The 16,696-nt window shown below is 43.2% G+C and overlaps 1 protein-coding gene across 1 annotated transcript in view; it reads left to right on the top strand.

Moving 5' to 3' along the window:
- Positions 1-5,831: 5,831 nt before the first annotated feature.
- The window catches only part of VPS4B (vacuolar protein sorting 4 homolog B), a 30,671-nt gene continuing 19,806 nt past the window's right edge, over positions 5,832-16,696 (top strand). Inside the window, exon 1 of the mRNA XM_007105110.4 lies at positions 5,832-6,108. Coding sequence (XP_007105172.1) covers positions 6,082-6,108 — 27 coding nt within the window. The 5' untranslated portion in view covers positions 5,832-6,081. The remainder of the gene's footprint in view (positions 6,109-16,696) is intronic.

Raw genomic sequence — 16,696 nt, 5'->3', positions numbered from 1 at the left:
ATTCTTGGAGAAAATGTTCAGGAAGAGACTTGGGTTGAACAGGAGTGGGGCAAGTGTTTGAAATCCACTCTTGGTAGATATGTACATTATCTGTGGTCTAAGGACCCACAGTCTGGGGGATGATGACGTAGCTTGCAAACTTCTACGGGGCAGGCACCTCACCTTTTCTTCTGAGCTGATGCCTTAGAGCATATTCACCTTAAATAATCCACGATGAAGAATGGATGCCTCAGTCCATGACACGCCCATCCTCACAGGGCTGACTGATGTTGATGGGTCCGTTCCCACACCCACCTATCAATCCGAGACTCTCTGTAGCTTCGTATGAATAAAAAGAATAACAATAAGTGGGGAAGGGCTGGGCCTCCAGGTGACCAGCACACTCAGAAAGGTATGCTGCCTGATATGGAGAACAGGTTTTCTGCCTCAGATCCCCAATGAGTCACTTCCTTCACATGATCAGCCCTGTCAGTGCTTTGCCTTCCTTACTGCCATGTCCCAGGGCAGGGAGGGAGCTGGTGACACAAGAAGCAGAGACCTGACTCCTGAGTCTACATGAGCAGGTTGCCCGCTCATGCTGTGAGGCCTTCAAGATTATGCATTTCCTTTAAGATGGTCTGAGACGGATTTGGTCCTGGATGGGCCGGATGTGAGACCCTGTGGAAAGATGAATCCACAGATGCCACCTACCAGCCAAAGATCATTCACAAGGAGACTTCATTTTGTTTAACACACCTTGGCTCCTTAAGCGCATACTCTGTGTGTATATGCGGGGAGTGAGGGCATGGGGCGGGGGGACGGGGTTATAAAAGTGAATAAGATGAAGTCTCAGGCCTTGGTGACCTTACAGTCTAGAAAGAAGGAACACTATGCAGGCGAGGCTAACAATTTCTGAATATGTGTTATGCTCCAGGCACCGTATTAGGCACTTAGCCTGCATCATCTCAGGACAATTCAAGGTCCCAAAGTGCTATGAGTTCAGAGAGGTTTTGAAGGTGTCTTGAGCAAGCGACATTGGAACAGGCACTGGAAGAATAAGTATGATTTTTTTTTTTTTTTTTGCGGTACGCGGGCCTCTCACTGCTGCGGCCCCTCCCGTTGCGGAGCACAGGCTCCGGACGCGCAGGCTCAGCGGCCATGGCTCACGGGCCCAGCCGCTCCGCGGCACGTGGGATCCTCCCCGACCGGGGCGCGAACCCGTGTCCCCTGCATCGGCAGGCGGGCTCTCAACCCCTGCGCCACCAGGGAAGCCCAGGTATGATTTTAACAGGTTGGATTGGTGAAAGCAATTGAGGGAAGGAGGATGTATTAATTAAAGTCCAAGTTGCAGCTGTGCTTCAGGAATGGGGAATACGCTGTTTGGCTCTGCAGACTCTGTTTTCTAAAAGCTAAGACTGTCGCGGTAGCCTCCTGCTTGACCTTCCTGCCTCCTCTCTCTCCCTGGCCCCTCCTACAAAAACAACTGCGACATTCATCGTCCCAAAACCAATACAGGTCTCCCCCGCTTTTGGAAAATTTGCTTTGCGTCACTTCGCTTTTACGAAAGACCTGAGTTAGTACTTGTTTTTGCTAACTGAAAGAAATCCGAAGAGGATTTTTGCTTTTACGGGAAAATCAGGAAAAAATATAGTTCAGTGTTTGTTTCGCAGTGAGTTACAGAGTTACCACCACGGAGAGTAACACCGCCAAGCTCCTTCCCTGGAACTTCACTCAGCATCTAGCCGCTGCCATCTCTTTGAACTGTGTCTGTGAGCCCCTGTGCTTTATCGCCATTTATTCTGTGTGTCTGTTAGCAAGATGTGCCCTAAGGTGATGGTTTCTTTGCCTTACGCCGTGTCGGCTTATGAAGCTTTCATAGGAATACTCTGCTTTCGGAGAGCAGGGGAAACTTGTTATCTGACCAAGTCAGGACTCTACTAGCTACTTTCTTCCAAACGGAACAAAGTTAGGCAGGGAGGGAAGGAGGGACAAGGGGGGGGCGCGGGGAACTTTACAATGAATCCTTACTCCCTACAGAACAAAGTCCAGACTCCTTATCTCCAAAGCCTTGAACACCTGGCAGTGCCCACGGGTGCCTTTTCAGCTTCCTCTCCGGTCCCTCCTTCCCCGCAGCTCCCCTGGCTCTCTACTTTCCAGCCATCCCTCAAACGCGTCATATACTTCACCCTTCCGTGCCTTTATTCATGCTTTTCCGCTGCCTGAAACGGCCTAGCCTCTGTCAAAATCAGTTTTAAGATTTGAAGATTCAGTTTAACTGATACCTTCCCTAAGAAATTCCTAACTACTCCTTCCAAATTCAGCGCTCTCCCTTCTGTGGCACCACGGTGTGTCCTGCCTCTGTTCTAGCACCTGTTACTGTCCATCTTCTGATACTGGACCCGAAGTCAGGTTCCCTGGGTTCAAACTCCAGCTCTGCCACTTAACAGCTGCATGGATTGGGGAAATTCTCTCTCTCTCAGGCTTGGCTTCCACATCTGTAAAAATGAGATACTTAAGATCTACTTCACAGAAGTAGGAAATGAGAAAATATATGTGAAAATACTTTGTAAACCATAGAGAATATAACATTTTTACATTTACATATTTAAACATGTTGCACTGGAAAAACTCAGTTCTTCCCTGCTAGGTCTTTCTTCCCTGCCTATCTTTTTTACCTACACATGCCGTACTTCACTTCTGTTACTTCTGGTCACCAAATACTTGAAGGCTTTTCCTCACACCAAGCAATTCTCTGCGACACCAGCTGGGTGTTTTGCAATTTGATTCAATTCTGACACTATCTACCTGGCGAGAGTGTCAGATCCCACAAGTTAAGGGCTCAGTCCCACAAGACTGCCACACACACACACACACACACACACACACACACACACACACACTCTCCTCGGATGCCAGTCACAAAACACGGATGCTACCTGTGCTTCTGACTGACTGGCTATAGATCGGAGGTTACGATGACCCCCTCCTCAGGTTCAATTAATTTGCTAGAGCAGCTCACAGAACTCAGAAAAACATTTTACTTGCTCTTACCGGTTTATTATAAAAGGTTATGATAAAGGATACAGTTGAACATCCAGATAGAAGAGATGCATAGGGCAAGGTATTTGGGAAGTGGCGAGGAGCTTATATGCCCTCTCGGAGCCCATCACTCTCCCAGCACCTCTACGTTCACCAACACAGAAGCTCCCTGAACCTCATACTTAGGGGATTTTTATGGCGGATTCATCACATCACATAGGCATGATCAATCATTAACTCCATTTTCAGCCCTTCTGCCTTCTCAAGAGGATGGGGGTGGGGGGCTGAAAATTCCAAGTTTCTAATCATGGCTTGGACTTTATGGTGATCAGTCCTCATCCAGGAGCCCACCCAGGGTCACCTCATTAGGACAAAAGACATTTCGATAACCCAGGAAATTCCAAGGGTTCAGGAGCTCTGTGCCAGGAACCAGGGGCAGAGACCAATATATATTTTCTATTTATCTCACACATGTAAAAGGTAAAAAGTTTCTATTCCATTAGAAGGTAAGCTCCCAAAGAACAGGACTTTTTAAGGAAGGATTTTATTTTAAAATAATATTTACAAAAGAGTTGCAAAGATACAGAGCATTCCCATATATGCTTCACCCAACACCCCCTACTGTTAACAACTGAAATAACCATGGTATACTTACCAAAACTAAGAAATTAGCATTGGTATAATACTATTAGCTAAAATACAGACTTTATTCAGATTTTATCAGTTTTTCCACTGTCTTGTTCTGTTCCAGGATCCAGTCCAGAATCCCATATTGCATTTAGTTGTCAGTCTCCTGCAATCTGTGACAAGTTTCTCAGTCTTTCCTTGTTTTTTCATGACTTTGACATTTTTGAAGTGCACTGGTTAGGTATTTTGTAGAAGTTTAAAAAAAACAAACTCAATTTATATTTGTATGGTACTTTCTCATGATGAGACTGAGGTTATAGATTTTTTAAAATACCGCAGGTGACACTCTCCTCATCGCATGTCAGGGAGCACATGGTATCAATAGGCCTTATTACTGTATTGGTGATACAAGAGGAATTTTTGACTGTTTGGTTCATATCCAGCACCTAAAACAGCCTGGCACATGGTGGTACTCAACCGTGGTACTCAAATGAATTCTCTTTTCACTATTACATGTCTTGCCTTCCACTAAATTGTAAAATCCTAAATGGCAAAGACCACACCTTATTCGTCTTTGTAGGTTCCTAATGCCCAGTAGACTTGTCTTCAGTGGGTGTTCAGTAAACATTCAGGGATTGAATTGAAAGGTAAATTGGAATCTGGTTGTTATCTTCAGGCAAAATCAAGCTTGAAAGTCATTAAGGAACCAGCAACTTATTTTAAGCAGCTCAGTTAAATAGTTTAATATTTATTAAATGTCTATTATGTGCTGATATCCTAAGGGCTGGAGTCCCTATAGTATTTTATCAGTAACTGGAAGGGGACAGGATGGGTAGGAAGTAGAATTGATAGACGCAGGCAGAGAGAAGCCTTTAGCTTTGAGCCTGCATGATGGAGATTTGGTGATATATTATTCTGAGGAGAGATCAGAGAAGGAAGTTTGAGGTATAATTAATTTGGCTTTTAACGTGTTGAATTTTTCTTGTGGGAAAACCCTATGGTTTTTTGGAGCTCTCTGGGAGGTAGCTATAAATGCTGGGCAGAGGACAGGGCAGGCTAGAGATTTAAATTTGAAGCCATTTCTATTCTATTGCTACCTGGAGCCCAGGAAGGGGATAAAATGAGCAGAGCTTGAGTAGTGAGAAAGAAGAGGACGTCAGACTCTTGAGGAAATTCTGCCCTTAAGAGTAAGAAGGGGAGAAAGTGAAGAGGTTAGAGAAAGGACATGAGGACACTATCCGGAAGAGATTTCAAGAACTGGGTAGTTGACAATACTAAGTAAGAAGCGAGGGAGGGAAGTTCTTTATTTAGGAGACACAAGATGTTTGGAAAGAATTAGGGAATGAGTGGGAAATAAAACGTTGGCGTGATTAAACATCTATTTCGTTTTCCTTTGAGAAGCTAAACTATGAAAGGAAGAAAAAAAAGAGGACTGTGCCCGCAAACAACAGAATGCTGGAAAAAGGTCTTATTTTAGTTCTGCCACTAATCCCTGACATCTGTGGTCCCACATAAAGCACTCACCTGCTCAAGCCATTAACCTTCCCTGTAACGTTAACTGGAATAAATAATATCTGATCTAACAGTTTCACAAGACTTGTGTTCAGAAGCCTGCATCCCCACCAGACTGCCGTAAGTTCCTGGAGGGCAGCGCCATACATAACTTTTATTGAAATTCTCGGGGCTTCCTAGAGCCATGACAATAACCATTGGGAAAATGCTTGCATGATGAAGTGTAGAGCGTTGAGCAATAACAAGCGCTAAGGCGTACTGAGATCTTCCTGTTCGCTTATACTGTGCAATGCGCCTAACCGCGCAGCACTAGCATTCTCCACAACCCTGAGGAAGGTACTTTAATTACCCCCACTTTACACAGGAGTAAATGGTAACGGACCCAAACTCCCCAACCAGTGGGTCTATGAGACGGGATAACTTTTTTCACACAAAAGTCACAGATCGACAGAACCCTCTCCATGCTCCGTCGAGTGAAAGAAGCCAGCACCAATAACTCATCTCAAAGGATAAGACTTCCGTAAAAGGAAGAAAAGACCGCGGTGCTCGACCCAGTGCGACCTCCCTGCCCCTAGGCCGGAGTCGCAGTGCGCCTGCGCGCAGCCTGACTTCCGCCAGGCCTCGGGGGGCTTAGTTCGGAACTGGGTGGCGCGCGTGGTGATGACGAAAGCGGAAGTATTGAGGCCAGAGGCCGGACGAGAGCCCGGAGGGGCTGGGGGTTGCGGAAGTTTTGTGAGGGGGTGTCTGCCGGCTGTTGGAGCGCAGTGTTGTTTTGGAACAAGTTCTGGAAAGGAGGCCGCCGCTTGAGGTCCAAGAGCCACCGGCCTGCGCACGTTTGGGGCAGCTCCGGGCTCGACTCGACGTTGCCACTGTAGGTTTCCTCTGCCCCCGTTCCTCCTCGAGGAACCTCCTCGTATCTCCGCCATGGCATCCACCTCGACCAACCTCCAGGTATCGCCATCCTCCCGCCCCCTGGAGAGCCCAAGCAAAGGGGAGGCGCTGGGCGTGGGGTGGGAAGTGGGGGGCGGGGAAGAGGGAGGAAGCGGCGGCGCGCCGACCCAGAGGCAGGTGGGAGAGTCGGAAGCTTTCCTCATGCTTCCGGGGTTTCCCAAGCCCACTGGCTTTGTGGGTCTATTTGACTTTTGTTGAGGCTTTTGTTTTTGTTTTTTCCTTTTCAAACCAGCCGAGTTTGAACCGAGCTGGGCAGAGCTTTGAACAGAGGCACGAACGCAGCAGTCAGTGTAAGGGAGAGAGGAAAGAACATAATGTATCCAGTGCATTACTCTGGACCAGTTGAAAATAGGGTGATTCGAGTTCTCTCCTGGTTCCTCAAGCTGGTGTAGCAAAGCCTTTCTTTTCGAGCTGTCAGGTGAATAGAAACGTGAGCACAGTCTCAGAATCTGAGGAATCCGTGAATTCATTGAGCTATACGTTCAGGTGCACGCTAATGGCTCCCAAAATATAGTATATAAATAAGATCATGGAATTTTTTTAAACTCCTTTGTGACTTCACTTTCCCACCCTACCGCAGTGAGTTCAGTGTTTTGTTCATAAAGCATGTAATCCTGATACTTCAGACTTATTGTGAGACCTCTGTGGAATGGAATTCATTGAGATGAGAAATTTTTGAAACAGTGTCTCCCATCCCTAGAATGGATCTGGGGCTTCAGTGGAGTTTAGAATGTGACTTAATCTCGAGAGCTCCAGTCCACTAGTCAACTTTGGGACAAAAGAGTAGCGTGAATCCTTATATTGAATCTTTGTCTTGATCTTGCAGTTGAAAAGGCTTTTGTTGAGTGCCTGGTACAGGCACCTGGGATAATTAATAGAGGATCTACTGAGCCCAGGATAATTGATCCTGAAGAAAAATCACTGAAAGTAGACTGATTTAAATCGAGATCATATTTTCACCAAAAAGGAGGTGTGGGGTACCTGCTTGGGACTTTTATCTTGAAAAATCGACACAAAAGATTATGAAAATAAATGTTTTATGTCTTTAACAAAATATAATTGCAACGTGACTTATTTCGTAGAGTAAAGAATAAGTCATGTGTTGATTTATGTGTATTTTTTCCAACAAGATTTCATTAGACTAAGATGCAACAATCTTCACTTAACATTAGTTTTTTTGTAGCCCCATTCAGAAGGTGTCTTTTTGGTAAATGTACTTGGAGAAAGTATTGGTCATTTGATAAAAGTGTTGTTCCTTTGAGGATCAAAGGCGATTTCTTTTGAAATGCCTATCTTGTCTTTATCCTTGTTGGTTTGTCAGTTAACTGCATAGTTTTATTCCACCATCTTTTAAAAATGTTTTTATTGAAGTTTGATTGATTTGCAATATTAGTTTCAGGTGTACAGCATAGTGATTCAGTATTTCTACAGATTATACTCCATTAAAAGTTAATACAAGATAACGGCTGTAATTTCCTGTGCTATACAATATATCCTTGTTGCTCATCTATTTTTATACATAGTACACCGACTTTTATTTGTTAAGAGTTTGCATGTGATTTGGGCATTCTACAATATAATTTTCATCTATTTACTGATGTTTTTTATTTTGCAACATTTGCAGTTTCATTCTGTAATCCTTTGCATCATTTTTGAATTGGATTGTGGATGTTCTTCAGTGAATCAGCTCGAGATTGACCCATATTAAAGGCATAGTTGATAGTGTTAAACAGAGGGAGAGATAATGAGTTATACTTTTTTCAGTGGTTGGGTCACAGGTGTGCTTTCTCATTCAACCTTTTCCACCTTCTAATGTAGGAAATTTGGATGAAGAATATTCAACTAACGAATAGCTTTCCCACTGAATAAGGCAAAATCCCCGTAGCCAGATGCTTATAATCAAATGGAGGAATGCAGATAACTAAAAATCAAAATAAAATAATGCAGTAATGCTCTAATAGAATTAAAGGTTAGTGTGGGAGGGCAGCAAGGAAGGGCTTGTGTAACTCTTCAAGGATAAATGAGAAATGTTCCACAGAGAAGATGATGTGAGCTTAGATAAGAGTGAAAGGTACTGACACTAATTGTCTGCCTGGTGTTTGATGTGATCTCATTTAGTCCTCAAAACAACTCTTCAAGGTATTACTCCAGTTTCACAGTATAAGAAACCAAAGCTTATTAAGTTTATGATTTGCCCAAAGACATACAGTTAATTAGTATTGAAGACTTGGATTAGTTTTGAATCCAGGTCTATCTGCTTATAAGTTTGTGCTTTTTCACTATGAAGTCATGCCTTCTTGGACAAGAAAGTGGGATGCATTCCAAGCAGAGAAAAACAACGTATTCCTCAGTCTAGAAGTGTAATAAACCTCACAGAGGGTTGGGAGAAACTGCAAGTTCACTGTGTATAGAACTCAAAGTTTACTCAGTCTTGAACATTTACTCTTCTGAGTGTCTACTATGCCATGCATTTTTCTACATGTTGGGGAATCATAAAAGAAATGTATCATCCTTGATTTCCAAGGGCTTGTATTCTGATGTGAAAACATCAGACATATAAAGGGACTACTAGGATACTTTGTGACCTTTGGAAGGATGTACAAGAGGCAGTGGAAATTTAGAGGAAGCATAGGCTAGGCCTCCTGGGGGTGCTGGGAAGGACTTTGCAGCTGGAGGACCACAATGACTGTGTTGAGTGTTGGAGAAGCTGGAGTTTTACAGGGAGACAATGGGATAGGGTATTCCAGGTGGAGAGCACACGTACACAAAGGTATGAAGTCTGAGCCGTCTGGGTTGTCCCTGTAGTTTGGTGTGATGGGAACGGAGTGTGCCAGGTGAGAGGTCAAGCCTAGTTAAGCCACATGACAAGGAGCAGTGTGTGCTGCACATAGGTGATTGGCCCCCATCCTGCTGTAGATGGGGAGTCAGAGAAGGCAGTGAGCTCACGTTTTTGTTTTAGAAAGAAACCATTGTGTGTGTACAGGGCACAGCTTGACAGTGGGAATTACAAGAAGAGGGGGCATATTTGGGGCCAGGGTGGTCCTGAACTTCTGGGGCTTGAAATGCTGGTGGGGACAGTCAGGTAGAACTGTCCATTGAGCAGCTGGGTACATATGTATAGAACTTAGGCTAGGCCGGGAATAAGGATTTGGGAGTTAGTAGCATATGGATGGTAGCAGAGGTGTGGCCATCTTGGAAAGTTTATAGAATGAGGAAAGACAAGGACCAAGGTACAGACCCAGTGGAATATCAGCGTTTACGGAGAGAGAAAAGGGAGCCTGAAAAAGAATCGTGACATAGCCAAGAGTAAAACGTGGAGAGGATGGTGCCTTGATGGCCAAAGGAGGCCATATGAGGTGTCTCTTACGAGGGCTAAGTGCTCACCTAGTTACCCATCACTAGAAAAGCGAGAGATCTGGCAGTCAGGGAGCAGGAATCAAGAAACCGAGGTGAACTTCGTGTTCTCTTCGGGGCTTTGCTGTGGAGATGAAGAGGCAAGTATTGAAGAAGATGGTAGCTACATGGGAACCTTAGAATTGGGGAGAGCTGGTGTGTTTCTGTTGGTGTTTTGTAGCTGTAAGTCTAAGATAGGACTTGCATACATTTTTATGCTAAGGAATGCTCCCCAGAAAAGGGAAAGGTTAGGTTGGGGAGAACAGTTGAGCTGATACAATTGAGGGGACTAAATGTTTGAGGAGGAAGGTAGGAATGGGCTCCAGAGCACCAGGGAAAGAATCAGCCTTGAAAGACAGGGGCTGGGACATCTTTCCTCCTGAGATGGGTGGGTCTGAATTTACCCAGTTGCCCTGGGTTTTCTAGTGTGGGCACATCATGGTCTCCTGATCTGAAGAGGAAGTCCCAGGTGTTCCAGCCTTTGTGCCTCCATATTGACGACTGGATCCTGGCTGATTCTGAGATTCAGTCAGTCTTGTGCCAGCCTCTTTGCAAGACTCCAGAATATAAAGGAGCCAGTACAACAGGCATGACTCCTGTCCTCATGGAGCTTATATCCTAGTGGGAGAGGACAGACGAAAACAAAACAAAACCCACATGCGCAGAAACAAGCCACTGGAAGGATTTTAAACAGAAGAGTGGTGTGTTTTAAAATTGAATAAATTTGGGAATCATCAGCCTAAAGATAAGCAGCTTCAGTCATTGAGAACAGCTCACATAGGGAGGGAGTAAACAGAAAGAAGCCCGAGCCCTGAGGAACCCTAATATTTCAGGGTCAGGTACAAGAAGAAGAATCAGCTGCAGCTGTCAGAGGTGGGAGGAAAACGGGGAAAGTGGTGCTTGGGAGCTCAGCAGAGGGCAGTGTTCCAGAAGGGAAGTGACGCTGTTGTAGAATATTGTCGAGAGATCAGGATGGACACAGAGCTGGTCTTTGGATCTGGCATCACAGAGAACCTTGATATGAGCAGTTTTATTGGTAAGATAAGGGACAGAAGCCCAGATTGGCAGCTGAAGGGTAAGTAGAAAAAAAGGAATTGGAAAGAGTAGAGACTGCCCTGGTGAGGTTTGGGTTCTGAAGGTAGCAGAGAAACAGAAGCAAGCTGAAGGGGGTTTTAGTGTCAGGGATAGCTAAAGGAGGGCTGTTTGCATGCCAGCGGTGGAAGTCCCCTTCCTTGTGGAGCTTCCCTGTGTATTAAAGGAGATGGCCAATAAGTGAGTATACAGGGCAATAATGATAAACGCAGCAGTGGGATGAAAGTGCAGGGCGAGGGGAGAGCTGAAATCAGGGGTGGGGCGCAGCCTTTGAAATAGGAGATTAGGGAGGGCCTCTCTGAGGACTTGGCATGTGAACTGTGACTGCATACGAGACCGCTGTGCGTCCATCTGGGGAAAGAGCAGGGAAGGGGGTTGGGCAGAGGGGCCCTGGTCCACAGGCCGACTGAGTGAAGGAGGACCAGAGGGTTTCAGGTGAGACCCAGACAGAGCCGGGGCCCAGGGAGATCACGACCCAGCATTTGGGATTTATTGTTTGCAGTGGGAAGCCATCCAAGGGTGCCCTTCACTGGTGCTGTGTGGACTTCCGAATCAACTGTGGGAGCAGGCTGACCGCTTAGAGGAGGCTAGGCGGTAGGTTTGACAAATGTGATAGTGGATTGAGCTAGGGTGGTAGCGATGGAGACGGTCAGGATTATATTCTGAAAGAATAATTGGCACTCCCACACCATGCAAGACACAGTTAATTTTGTTTCAAATGAAAAATGCTAACAGAAACAAGGGTGAAGTGGAGCATTCATCCGGGGAAAAACAGATGCATATCCTCCAATCATCATCTTTGATTAAAGGTTTAACATGTGCTGTCCAGTATGGTAGCCACATCTGGCAATTTAAATTTAAATTTTACTTAAATAAAACTTAAAACTCTTCAGTCACATTAGCCAAAAGTTTCAAAAGCCATGTGCTCCCGTATTGGACAGTGCAAATACAGATGCATCCATCATCAGAGAAAGGCTGCTTTAAAGTGATTGGTACCATGTTTGGAGCTAGATTTTTAAATACTGTACGAGTTTTAACAAATGTCATTTTGGTTCCTAAAAGAGGGCTGACAGCAAATGAGGGGAATGCGTAGCTGAAGAGGTGCGCGGCACAGCAATTCAAAATAGCGTAAGAAGGAAATTATAGGCAGAAAAAGGAAGAACTTACTTCTGCTGTGTGACTTAGCCTCTGAGCCTTCTGGATGCATTTGTATAAGACCAGGTACACCAAACCACCAGATGACCAGGTGCTGTGACTCTGCCTTTATATCCTGCAGAGTTTACCAAACTTGGAAATTTAGCTCCAAGTTCAGGCTATTTGAACTGTGAAACATGTACTGCTACATTTTATCAGTTTTGAGACACACACCGTTTATTTTTCTTCCCTCCTGCCACAGCAGAGGGAAGGCCTGTTCCTCCCATTTATCCCATCTCTATGCAGTCCATGAGCAACTGCTTCAAAATATAATATTTTCAACATATGATTAGTTTTTGGATTATTTGAATAATTTCTTATCTTAATTGTATGCTTATTTTAAATATAGCATAACCATGATTATTTTTTTCTACTGGCTCTTATTTCTGTTGAATAGTTTTACTACCTAAATTAATCCAGGTGGAATGTTTCAGTAAACCATGCTTGTTCTTAATTTGTATGTGTGTGCATATTTTAAAATATTAAAGATAGTTTTCTTAATGAAAATTTTATTTTGAGATGATTGTAGATTCACATGCAGTTGGGAGAAATAATACAGAGAGAGCCTGTGTACCCTTCACCCAGTTGTCCCTGATGGCAGCATCTTGTAAAACTATGGTACAGTATCGCAACCCGGATGTTGACATTGATATATTCTACTGTCTTACTCAGATTTCCCCAGTCTTAAGTGTGTGTGTGTGTGTGTGTGTGTCTGTGCACACAGAGTTCCGTCGAGTTAATTCCTGTATCCCCCGCCATAGTCATGATACAGAAGAGTTCTCTCCCAAAGGATCCCTCTCGTTGCCCTTTAATAACCACAGTTACTTCCCTTTCTCTTCCCCCCACATTCCTGTCTCCTGACAATACTAAACGGTTCTTCACCTCTGGTTTTGTCATTTGAGGTTATGTGAATGGAATCATGCAGTATGTAACCTTTTGGGATTGGTTCTTTTCACCTAGCTTAATCCCCTCAAGATTCATCCAAGTTGTGTATATCAGTAGTTCATTCTTTTTTGTTACTGAGTAGTACTCCCTGGTCTGGGTGTACCACGGTTTAACCATGAAGGGCATCTGGAATGTTCAAGTACAAGTTTTTGTGTGAACGTAGTCTTTATTTCTCTGAGATAGATGCCCAGGGGTGCAGTTGCTGATTCATGTGGTGGTTGCATGTTTAGATTTGTAAAAAAAAAAACAAACCTGTTTCCCAGAGTGACTGTACCATTTTACATCTCAGCAATGTATAAGTGATCCAGTTCTCTGTATCCTCACCACTATTTGGCATTGTCACTATTTTTTATTTTAGCCATTCTGATACGTGTTTAGTGATATCTCATTGTGGTTTTAATTTGCATTTCCCTAACGGCTCGTGATGTTGAACATCTTTTCATGTGCTTATTTGCCATCTGTATATCCTCTTTGGTGAAATGTCTATTTATGTCTTTAGCTTATTTTCTACTTCAGTTGTTTTTAAACTTGATTTTTGAGAGTCCTTTCTGTATTCTAAGTACTAGTCCTTTCCCAAACATGTGGTTTGCAAACATTTCTCCCACTCTTTGGCTTGTCTTTTCATCCTTTTAACAGGCTCTTTTACAGACCCAAAATTTTTAAGTTTGATGAGGTCCAATTTATCATTATTTTTTTTCCTTTGAGGTGTAATTGATATATAACGTTGTATTAGTTTCAGGTGTGCAACATGGTTCGATATTTGTTTATATTGTGAGGTGTGATCACCACAGTACATCTGGTTAACATCTGTCACCATACATAGTTACAAAATGTTTTTCTTGTGGTAACTTCCAAAAAGTCTTAAGAGAGTATTATTAATTATAGTCACCACGCCACACATGACCCCCATGACTGATCTACTTTATGCCGGAAGTTTGTACCTTTGGACCCCCTTCACCCGTTTCGTCCACCCCCCACCTGTGGCAACCACCAGTCTGTTCTCTTGTCTGTGAGCTCATTTTTTGTTTTTGTTTTTTGGGGTTTGTTTTTTAGAGTCCCCCTATAAGTAAGATTGTATGGTATTTGTCTTTCTCGGTCTGACTTATTTCACTTAGCATAATGCCCTCAGGTTCCATCCATGTTTTTGCAAATGGCATGATTTCCTTTTTTATGGCTGAATAATATTTGATATATATATTTTTTCTTTATCCAGTCATCCATTGGTGGACACTTAGGTTGTTTCCATATCTTGGCTGTTGTAAATAACGCTGCAGTGAACATGGGGGTGCACATATCTTTTCAAGTTAATATTTTCATTTTCTTCAGATAAATACCCAGGAGTGGAATTGCTGCATCATATGGTAGTTCTGTTTTTAATTTTTTGAGGAACCTCCGTACTATTTTCCATAGTAACTGCACCAATTTATACTTCCATCAACAGTACACTAGAGTTCCCTGTTCTCTACATCCTCACCAATACTTTTTGTTTCTTGTCTCTTTGATAGTAGCCGTTCTGATGGGTGTGAGGTGATAACGCATTGTGGTTTTGATCTGCATTTCCCTGATGATTAGTGACGTTGAGCACCTTTTCATGCACCTGTTGGCCATCTGTGTGTCTTCTTCGGAAAAATGTTTATTCAGATCCACTGCCCATTTTTTGATCAGATTGTTTTGGGTTTTGCTCTTGATTTGTATGAGTATTTTATATTTTTTGATATTAACCCCTTATCAGATATATATGATTTGCAAGTATTTTCTCCCATTCAGTAGGTTACCTTTTCATTCTGTTGATTATTTCCTTTGCTGTGCAGAAGCTTTTTTGTTTGATGTAGTCACGCTTATTTTTGCTTTTGTTGCCTTTGTGGCATCAAATCCAAAAAATTATCACCAAGACCAACGTCAAGGAGCTTATCATCTGTGTTTTCTTCTAGGAGTTTTATGGTTTCAGGTCTTATGTTCAAATCTTTAATCCATTTTGAGTTATTTTTGTGTATTGTATAAGATAGTATTCATTTTCATTCTTTTGCATTTGGCTGTCCAGTTTTCCCAGCATCACTTATTGAAGAGACTGTTCTTTCCCCATCATACGTTCTTTGCTCCTTTGTGGTAAATTAATTGAGAACATATGTGTTGGTTTATTCCTGGGCTCTTTCTTCTGTTCCATTGATCTATGTGTCTTTTTTTATGCCAATATACTGTTTTTATTTTTTCTTTTTATATATTGCGCTTTTGGTGTCAAGTCTAAGAACCCTTTGCCTAGCCCTAGATGGTGAAGATACTCTTTGTTTTTTCTAAGGATTTTATAGTTTTACGTTTTATATTTAAGTCCGTGATCCATTTCAGGTTAATTTTTGAACAGAGTACAAGGTTTAGTTTGAGGTGTTCTCCCTCTCTCTCTTTTTTTTTTTTTTGGCTTATGGATGTTCATTTGCTCTGGAACCATTTCTTTAAAAGCCTATCTTTCTGCCATTAACTTGCCTTTCTATATCTTGGTCAAAATTCAGTTGGACGTAGCTGTATGGATCTATTTTTGGTAGTTGTGTGTGTGTGTTTTTAAAGTTATTTACAACTTTTGAACTTACAAAACAGAAACAGACTCACAGACTTAGAGAACGAACTTATGGTTGCGGGGGTGGGGGAGGGACAGTTAGGAAGTTTGGGATGACATGTCCACACTGCTGTATTTAAAATGGATCTGGACTTCCCTGGTTGTGCGGTGCTTAAGAATCCGCCTGCCAGTGCAGGGGATGCAGGTTCCAGCCCTGGTCCGGGAAGATCTCACATGCTGCGGAGCAACTAAGCCCCGTGCGCCACAACTACTGAGCCTGCGCTCTAGAGCCCGCAAGCCACAACTACTGAGCCCGCGAGCCACCACTACTGAGCCCGCACGCCACAACTACTGAAGCCCGCATGCCACAACTACTGAGCCCGCACGCACCACAACTGCTGAAGCCCCCAAGCCTAGAGCCTGTGCTCCGCAACAAGAGAAGACACTGCAGTGAGAAGCCCGTGCACCACCGCAACGCAGAGCAGCCCCCGCTCGCCACAACTACAGAAAGCCCACACGCGGCAACAGACCCACGCGGCCAAAATTAAAAAAATAAAATAAGTTTTAATAAAGTAAAATAAAATGGATAACCAACCAGGACCTACTGTATAGCACAGGGAACTCTGCTCAATATTATGTAACAACCTAAATGGGAAAAGAACTTGAAAAAGAATAGATATGTGTATATGTACAACTGAATCACTTTGCTGCACACCTGAAACTAACACAGCATTGCTAATCAACTCTACTCCAATATAAAATAAAAAGTTTTTAAAAAGTACTACAAAAGTTGCCCATTTCATTATGGAATTTCTGCAAGATGTGAAGAAGTAGAAAATGAAAAAAATTGATTCTTATCAAAGATAAGCTCAGTGAAATTTCCTTCCCATCTTTCTTCTGTGCTTTTTTTTTTTTTTTTTTTTGCAGTACGCAGGCCTTTCACTGTTGTGGTCTCTCCCGTTGCGGAGCACAGGCTCCGGACTCGCAGGCCCAGCGGCCATGGCTCACGGGCCCAGCCGCTCTGCGGCATGCGGGATTCTCCCGGACCGGGGCACGAACCCGTGTCCCCTGCATCGGCGGGCAGACTCTCAACCACTGCGCCACCAGGGAAACCCCTCTTCTGTGTTTTTTAAAAGTTTATTTATTTGTTTGTTTGCTGTTGTTTCAAATACTTGATCTCATGCTATATGTAAAAGTTGTATAATGCTTTTTAAAAACTTCCATTATTCATTTTTCCATATTATTAGGAATATTGCTTAATATTTAACAATTCTACTTTTTATATTGTGTGGCATCTTTTTGCTATTTAAAATTTAAGTTTTCAAGTTGTTTGTTTGTTTTTTTTTTTTTTTTTTTTTTTTTTTTTTTTGCGGTACGCGGGCCTCTCACTGTTGTGGCCTCTCCCGTTGCGGAGCA

The sequence above is a fragment of the Physeter macrocephalus genome, chromosome 19 (genome assembly GCF_002837175.3).
Source record: "Physeter macrocephalus isolate SW-GA chromosome 19, ASM283717v5, whole genome shotgun sequence".
NCBI lineage: Eukaryota > Metazoa > Chordata > Mammalia > Artiodactyla > Physeteridae > Physeter > Physeter macrocephalus.
This window is presented reverse-complemented; position numbering and strand designations above follow the sequence as displayed.